At 35.4% G+C, this 9,118-nt stretch overlaps 1 protein-coding gene across 1 annotated transcript in view; it reads left to right on the top strand.

Moving 5' to 3' along the window:
* Positions 1-6,720: 6,720 nt before the first annotated feature.
* Positions 6,721-9,118, top strand: part of IMPG1 (interphotoreceptor matrix proteoglycan 1) — a 101,386-nt gene continuing 98,988 nt past the window's right edge. Inside the window, 1 exon segment of the mRNA XM_032485438.1 lies at positions 6,721-6,787. Coding sequence (XP_032341329.1) covers positions 6,721-6,787 — 67 coding nt within the window.

The raw sequence follows: 9,118 nt of genomic DNA, 5'->3' as shown, positions 1-9,118 counted from the left end.
AGTTATCTACATGAATTGTTTGGAATTGCTCTGCCTGTGATGTTCGTCTATTCCCCCCATTTAAGTATTCACGTAACAGTTTATCCTTATCAGTATAGACCTGTGGATATTTATTTCACACTTTATGTTATAATCCAAAACTACTTTACTTTATTCCTCAAATTGCTTCAGTTTCGGCCATTGGGAGCTCTTTTGGTTGGCTCCTGTGTCCCTTTGACATACCCCGACCAGTGTGCAGGGTTTGGGGTTTTGTTTTATTTCAGTGTTTCCTTGCTTTCTGGCACTACAAGATGCTTCAGGTACATCTTGTATTCTTCCTGCCCCTGTTTTATTTTGTTGCTATTGTTTGTTTGATTGTTTGGGGGGGGGGGGGTTATTAGGTTTATTTATTTATTTATTTATTTTTAGAGGAGGTACTGGGAATTGAAACCAGAACCCTGTGCATACTAAGCATGCACTCTACGACTTGAGCTATACCCTCCTCCCATTTGGGTGTCTTTTAAATCATGTTTTAGAATCAACCATTTCTCCAAAGAGTCTTGGTTTATTTTAGTGAAGATCTGGGTGCTAAGTGTGCTTGTCACTAGTGGGATGTCATTGCTTCTAGGATCTTTCAGCTGTTAAAGAAAGGAAATACATGTATACAAACCAGGACATAGACACAGATCCATAAATATACATAACATATATAATTAATTAATATCTATTTATGTCTTATGTATGAATTAATATATCTTTTTCTATCTGTGTAAAACAAAACATGGGTTCATATCAATGTCTCCAACTCTGCTCCATGAACACATGGATTGTTTTTGCCTCCTCCCTTTGCTTGTCTATAGCTGCCACTCCAGCGGTAGGAGAACTGGTTCCCACCCTCTGTCACCCATTTACTTACCTGTCCAGTTGCAGCGTGCGTGCTGGCGCTGCTTCAGAATTGTCAGCTCCTACCCCCGTGGGAAACAACTTGTTTCCAGAGTACACTGCTTACATACAGTTCCTCTTGCCTTTAGTCTGACAGGCTCCACTTATTTCCAAAGTTATTTAGGTCAGATTCTCCCCCACCTCCTTTAGTAAGATTGTTTTATACATTTTTCATAAGGCTGGATTCTCTTGTCACAGCCTGTACTGTCACAATTAGCAAATTAGTTAGGTGCTACCTAAAGAATGTTTTTTTAATTTATATGCTTTCAGTTTTACTCCCCTGCTGTGAAGTTCTATGGGTTCTGAAAAACGCATATTGTCGTGATTACAGAGTTACACCAAGTAGTTTCATGCCCCAACCCCCTCTGCTCCCCTGTTCACAGCACACACACCCCAAAATGCCAACAACTGTTCCACCTGTTTGCCTTTTCTGCAGTGTCATGTAAATGGAATGACACAGTATGTAGTCTTTTCACGCTGGCTTCCTTAACCTAGCAATGTGCAATTGAGATTCATCTGTGCCTTTGCATGGCATGATAGTTCATACCTTCTTATTGCTAATAGTATTCTTTTGTGTATGCACAGTTTATTAATTCACCTACCAAAGAACATCTTGCATATGTTTTAAAAAACTGTCAAACTGTCTTCTAAAGGGCCTGTGCCAATTTGCACTCCTGCCAGTATTGAATGAGAGTTCCTGTTGCTCCACATCTTTGCCAGCAATTGGTATTGTCTATTTTTTTTTAATTTTAGTTATTCTAATAAGTATGTAGTGGTATCTCATTGATGTTTCCTAATGTCAAGTGTTAATGAGCATCTTTTCATATGCTTATTTGCCATCTGTGTATCATGCTTGGTGAGGAGTCTTGTTCAGATCTTTGGCTCATTGTTAATGGAGTTGTTAGGTTTTCTTACTGTTGAGTTTTAATCTTTCCTTGTGTAGCTTGGATACATTTCCTTTATCAGAAATGTGTTTCGTGAATGTTTTCTCCCAGTGTATGGCTTATCTTTCATTTTGTTTACAATCTCTCTAGCAGAGCAGAAGTTTTTCATTTTAATAAAATCCAACCAATTTTTTTTGCTTTCATGGATCATGCTCTTGTACCTAAAATCTCATCACCAAGCCTTAGGTCAAAAAGACTTTCTTCTATATTTTCTTCTAGAATTTTTATGCATTTTTAATTTATGTGTATGATTCATTTTTACTTCATTTCTGTGTAAGGTGTAATGTTTGTGTCCGGATCCATTTTTTTTGTTTGTTTTTAATAGGTTGTTTTCTTGGGTGGTGAGGGGGTAAAATGGCACCATTTGTTGAAAAGACAATTCTTTATCCATTGAATTGCTTTTACACCTTTGTCAAAAATCAATCAACTGTATTTGTGTGGGCCCTTCTGGGCTCTTTAGTCTGTTCCATTGACCTTTGTGTGTATTTATTCATCAACACCATACTGTCCTGCTAACTGTAGTACAAACTCTTAAAATATAATGTCTGGCTTACAATAAGAAAAAAATAACCACTTATACCAGGAGATAAGATAATAACAAATTTTTAAAAAACAAAAACAAGAAAATCAAGACAATAAAATCAATACCCAGAGCTCCAGAATTTGGAATTATCAAACCATTCTCACTATATTCAATGAGATAAAAGACAAGATTAAAAATTTCAACACAGAGGCATAAACTGTTTTTAAAAATGATGACACAGACTTGAAAAAGAACCAAATGGAAATCCCAGACCTGAAAAGCACAGAAATTAAAATTAAGAAGAATACATTATATCCAGCTGAAGAGAAAACAGTGAAATGAAAGATGAATCAATATAATGAAAGCAAGAGGGAGGGAAAGGATTGGAAAAACATGAGCATCTGAAATATACAGATTTTATACAAAAGTGGAACATCAGAACATTAGGGAAAATAATGGTGGTGGGACAAGCAAAAGTAAGCAACAGTGCTTACAGATTTGTAATAAGTGGTAAAAAATATTATGAAAAGCAATTAATTGATTACCATAGAAATCAATAATGGTGATTATATTTAATGGGGAAGAAATGCTTGAATTTGTGAGTAGGACCATGGATCCTTCTGAGGTGCTATTAATATTCTCTGTTTTTACTTGTATGTTACCAGGGTGTTCACTTCATAATAATTTTATTGAACTGAACACGCAGGTGTAAGCAAATTTTTATACCATGAAGAGATGGTGGCAGACCTAGAAAGACAAATCTTAAACTGGCAGCAGAGAACGCTCAGAAACAATCTAATTTACATATATTTTTTTAAAAGACATGCCAGGTACTTCTGGAAATGGGGGCAAACTAATGGAAGGATTGGGTTAAAAATAGAAGGATGAACTGAAATACCTAATCATCACTTAGACCTCCAGATCCCCTCCCCCATTCCATTCATTTCTGTCACTGCCGTTCGGCCCCCCAACAAAAGGCTGAAGCTTTATTTTCTGGACAGAGTAAAGCATTCTCTGGACTATTAAATATTTGGCAGATTTGAGAGTGAGGGTACTTCTCTGAAAATAGGAAGATCAAATTAAAATACACACGAGAATATTAAGACCCAAACCGCAGACCTCTTCCTTAGCTCATATACTGATATATTGAGAGTCAGTCTATATCCTAAAATCAAGAGATCAGGAGTCTTCTCTGGGAGATGTGACCACCTGAGGAGAAAATATTTCAAGATATAGAAAGAAGGGCTGCCAGATGCAGCAAATAAAAATATAGATTGCCCAGTTAAAATTGAATCTTAGGTAAACAAATAATTTTATAGTATGTTGCATGCAATACTTGTGACATATTTATACTAAAAAATTATTTTTATCTTAAGTTTAACTGGGAATCCTGTATTTTATCTGGCAACACTAAGAAGGAAGTATCCCAGACAGATCAATCTACAGTGAAGATCACAGTTGACAAGTTCTAATCTTATGCGCAGAACTATCAGTCGCCTATTAACAGACTTAAACATAAGGAGTTAAAGACCCAGTTCAAGAATGCCACCATCCAAGTAATATGGATTCCAGAAAGAGACAACACAGAAAATAAAAGACGAAAATTAGATACCTGAAGGAGATTTGTAGTAACTGAAGGACATGAATACCTGGATTAAAGGTCCTCTAAGTGCCCCCATACAATGTATTAAAATAGACCCATAATCAGAAAGATTACCACACAGTATCGGAGCAGTGGAGACAAAGAAAAGCTTATAGAAGTTTCTGGAGAGGAAAAGATCTTACACAAAGAATCAAAAACATAGTTCAGGGTTTGCAGATACGAACTTCTGTATTTAAGATGGATAAACAGCAAGGTCCTACTGTACAGCACCAGGAACTATATTCAATACTTTGTAATAGCCCATAATTTTTAAAAATACAGAAAGGAATATATACATGTATAACTGAATTACTATGCTGTACACCAGAAATTAACACAACATTGTAAACTGACTATATTTCAGTTAAAAAAAAGAACCAAGAAAAAACAGACTTCAGATTTCAGTAGCACAGGAAGCTAGAAGACAATGCATTAATTAATGTCTTCAATAATCTGTGAATGTTATTTCCAGTCTAGAATTCTCCCTCCAGTTGTCTTAGTTCTTGCAGGCTGCTAGAAACTGAGTGGCTTATAAGCAACAGGATATGTTTCTGACAGTTCTGAGCTGGGAAGTCCAAGATCAAGGTGCAGGCATATTCAGCGTCTAGTGAGAACCTGCCTCCCGGTCCATAGAGAGCAGTCTTCTTGCCGTGTCCTCACATGGAGGAAACAGCAAGGGGTCTCTCGGATGCCTCTTTTATTAGGGCAGTAATCCCATTCAAGAGGGCTTCACCTTCATGACCCAAGTCGTCTCCCAAAGGCCCCACTTCCAAATACCATCATGTTGGGGTTAGTTTTCAACATATGAATTTTGGGAGGACACACACCTTTGGTCTACAGCACTGACCAAACTAGCACTCAAATATGAGGATAGATGGAAGCCATTTTCCAACCTACAAGATCTCAAGTTTATCTACTGTGAACTTCCTCTCAATAATCTACAGAAGCATGTGCTCTGCTACAACGAGAGATTAGGTTAAGAAAGAAGGCAACATGAGATTTGGAAACCATGAGATCAGACACAAGAGAGGTGAAGGAAACCCCAGGGTGGTTGTGAAAGGAGATCCCCAGATCACTGCTGTGAACAATAACAAGAAATGAAAAAATACAGCTTGGAAGAGACTAGAAAGCTCTGGGGAAGACGGCCCATCTGAAGTGTTTAACCATACGAGAATGAAATTTACATATCTGGGGTAATGCTTGGAGATATTTAATTGCTTTGTATGCAGAAAACTTAGGTAAGAAAAAGTGAGACCATTGCAAAAGTCATCAGAGAGGGTACTGGTTAAGAGTACAGGCTCCTGCACCAGACTCTTTGGGTTCAAATCCTGGCTCTGCCACATCTACTTTAGCTTCCTCAAATATAAAACAGAGATAATAGAACTTCCCTCAGAGCTTTGTATTGAGGAATACATGGATAATCTACAGAAATCCCTAAGAACAGTGTGTATCACAATATAAGCGCTCAGTATACGTTAGTAATTAAAGTTACTCCATGGCTCAGCTATATGCAGCATGTAAACAGTCATAATAATATAAAATTGAATATTCAATAAATGGAAAATACAATAAAACTAAGACAGATGGAGGATAGGTACATGTTTTTGAGGGTGGGGAAGGTGGGGGGAAGGAGATATTCTCAATATTTATTATTTGATAATGCCTGAAAGTGAAAAAAAAGTAGTATTAGACACATGGTATATTTAAAGGTACGAATGAGAATACTAGAACTGGCTTAAAGAATTAAAAGTGTTCAAGATGTGCAGACACTAACTACTATACATAACATGGATAAAAAACAAATTTCTTCTGTGTAGCACAGGGAACTACATTCAATATCTTATAGTAACCTATAATGAAAAAGAATATGAAAACAATTATCTGTATGTATACGTACGACTGAAACATTACACTGTACACCAGAAATTAACACATTGTAACTATACTTCAATTAAAAAATAAAGTGGTTGCCTTTGAATGGAGGTATGGCACCAAGATTTTTCTCAAACTTCATAGAACTATTTGACTCGATACATTCTGCACATGCATAACAAATTTTAAACATTTAAACCAGACTTCAAACAAACCAAAAAGGTCACCTGCATGTAACGCCAGAAAGCAAGCAATTTACAAAGCAGTACGTTTCTATGAGAGTGGAGACAGCTTTGCTATCTCTGGAGATCAACATATCGAATAAGCACCTACTTCCAGGAATAGCAATTAAGCTCTTTCGATGGCTGTTCCTTGTGCCTGTCATTTTGGAAAACATTTGACCCTAACTGTCAGCCTTCTTCTGCATTTTGGCAGGACTTCCCCCAGCTCTCTGTGTCACTGTAACAGGTGAATAAGAGAAAAAGCATTCTTTCTGTCTCTGGACACTTGTTTTTAGTGGCATTCAGGGTCCTGGAGCTGGGCTGACAGATGCTCTTCCAGAAGGTTAATGAGATAAAGGTTCCTCCAGCTGGCCCCTAAGCAGAGATTACACCTGAGGGGAAGATAAGGAGATTATTCCAGGAACAGGCACTGCCTCGTGTTCTTCATAAATTAGCACCCTCATAAAGGTAAACCAGGAAGGTTGTCCTCACTCAGCTGATGTAAATATTTAATTTTTTTTAATATTTGTCATTTTATTTTTTTAAATGAGATTTGGGGCTGTTCTGTGATTATTACCAGAATTACCAGTGCACAGAATGTATTTGGAAACTAGAAGGGTTATTTTTGTTCTATGGATTTTTCTCCAAGTTCAAGGAAACAGAGGTAAGTCGCTTAAATATTTATTTTTTTTAAATCGCTTATATATGAAATCTATTTACACAGGTGAACGTTCAAAATTAAGAAAATCACCACTGTATCTCAGAGGCCTCCTTTGTGGTAGGCCCTGAGTAAATATTGATTGATTAATTGATTAAATAATTGTCGGAAATGGTTTTCACTTGATTGACTATTTACTGCATAATCTTAAGGGCAATTTATGTTAACAAAATAGGAGAGATGACTGCATCATATTTACTTTTATAAAACATTGAAACAAATTTGTATCATTCATATCAATAACATTAGTAGGTCCATGAAAAAATGAAATTAGTACTTTATCATTTATGATCAGACAAAAAATGTGTTTCTTACCATCTCATAGTTAAATCATGTGTTGCTTTCTGTTAGAAAATAGCAAATGTGCTTTATCTTCAGAGCTCATGATGACACCAACTCAGAAACTTGGTTGCTTGTGAAACTGTACGCCCGAAAGAACTGTGTGTTCTTATGGCAGATCTTCAAGTGAACCTAAAACTAAAGCAAGCCACAAAACAGGCGTGTTTAAGAAAAATAGTGTATTAAAAATAACCTGTTAGAGAAAGCTTCAACTTTTTAAGTATCAGCCTGATTATTATAACATTCTTTATCTTTTTAAAACATTTGAAATCAACAGTATTCGGTTCATCTTTAAGGATGACATAGCTTTGGACAATTAACCTTTTAATTGAAGCTTTGGTTTTAAAATGCCCATAGAAAAGTAAAACACATAGTTGGTTGCATTTAAGTCAAAAAATAACTCATAAATGTTTTATATGAAACATTTTAGAGGTTGCATTTGGAGGGAGAAGAAAATTTCTGGAAAAGATTACATAAAAATTCCTTTTATCTTTTACTATCTATAAATATAATAAATGAAGCAAACATTTACTTAACTTCCCTTTCAATTGTCAATTTTATATCAATGTTTACATTTATAAAAACATTTTAATTAGAAACAAATGATGCGATTCCAGTATATTCTGAGCTTAATCTGCTAAAGCAAACCAGTTTGTTTCAGAAACATAACCGGGCAAATCAGCTTTGGGTTTTGTCAATTTGTTTGCTTAATTATGTTAGCTAACATAACTATTTTTTTCTATTTTCATATGTTATTTATCAGCTATTACAAACAATTACAAATAGCATAGCTAAAGGTAAAAAGTTAAATGAAGTAAGCCCACCAAAAACTACAACTTGTTATATGCATTATAACTGTATAATAAAAAATCTTTACTTGTTTACTGGTTTGGGGCTTTTTATTCTGTAAGAATCCCAGATCTGTGAATTTCTGTTAATCATCAATTAATTAGTGAGATCTATGTTAATTAGAGTTTATGTACTTTTGCCAGACTGGTTTTCCAGTTGAGACTAATTAACCATCATGAGTGTATTTACATAGAAAACACTTTTGAGAGAGAGACGAGTTCAATTCAATACAACCAGCTGTTGAGCATAACCATGGGGTTTAAAGTCAAGAATTTCTTTTTAAAAAATTATTGATTATTTTAAAAAATCAAAAGATATAAAAAATTACTCATAGTACACTTGTCCAGACACAGTCTATACGAGCACCGCCATACGTTTCCTCAGTCTTTTTTCTATGCTTCTTTAATGTTTACACGATTGCAGCTCTACTGCACACAATTTTATATGAGGCTTTGTGAACATCTGTTACATCATGTGAGTGTTCTACGTTGCTAGCTAGTTTTGACAAGCATCATTCTACTGGCTGCATAATGTTCCTTTCAGTTGATATCTCATGATTAGCTTTTCCTTAATACTCAACAAAAGAGACATAGTTTCTAATTATTTTCTTATTATGAATAACATTGCAATGAACATCTTTGTGCATAAGCTTCTCTCAGTATTTAAGATGCCTAGAATAAATTCACTAAAGTAAAATTATTGAGTCAAAGCAATATAAATGGTTTTATGGTATTTGGTTCATATTACCAAATTTCTTCTCAAAAGGTTTCCTGTGCCCGTAGGTAATTTTTCCCAATTTGAGTCCACAAGCAGAGTGTTTGCCATGTACCCAACATGGAATAGTAAGAGATTCAGAGACATGCCAGTATTTCAAAAGCTTTCCTTTGAGTTTTGCAGATTCTGAATGTAGTTTTTCCATTGATACATAAAAACAAAATGGTTTTGATTTCAAAACATTCATTAGGTAAAACTGTTTAGTGCAATGAAAGACAGTTCAATAATTTCAAAGAACATTCACTTCATCAAGATACCAGGACACCTCTCTTCGGTATTCCTAAATGGGATGCTGGTTACATCTGATGCGCACAG

This window comes from Camelus ferus, chromosome 8 (genome assembly GCF_009834535.1).
Source record: "Camelus ferus isolate YT-003-E chromosome 8, BCGSAC_Cfer_1.0, whole genome shotgun sequence".
Classification (NCBI taxonomy): Eukaryota; Metazoa; Chordata; class Mammalia; order Artiodactyla; family Camelidae; genus Camelus; species Camelus ferus.
Note: the sequence above shows the minus strand (reverse complement) of the source record. Positions and strands in the feature narration are given on the sequence as shown.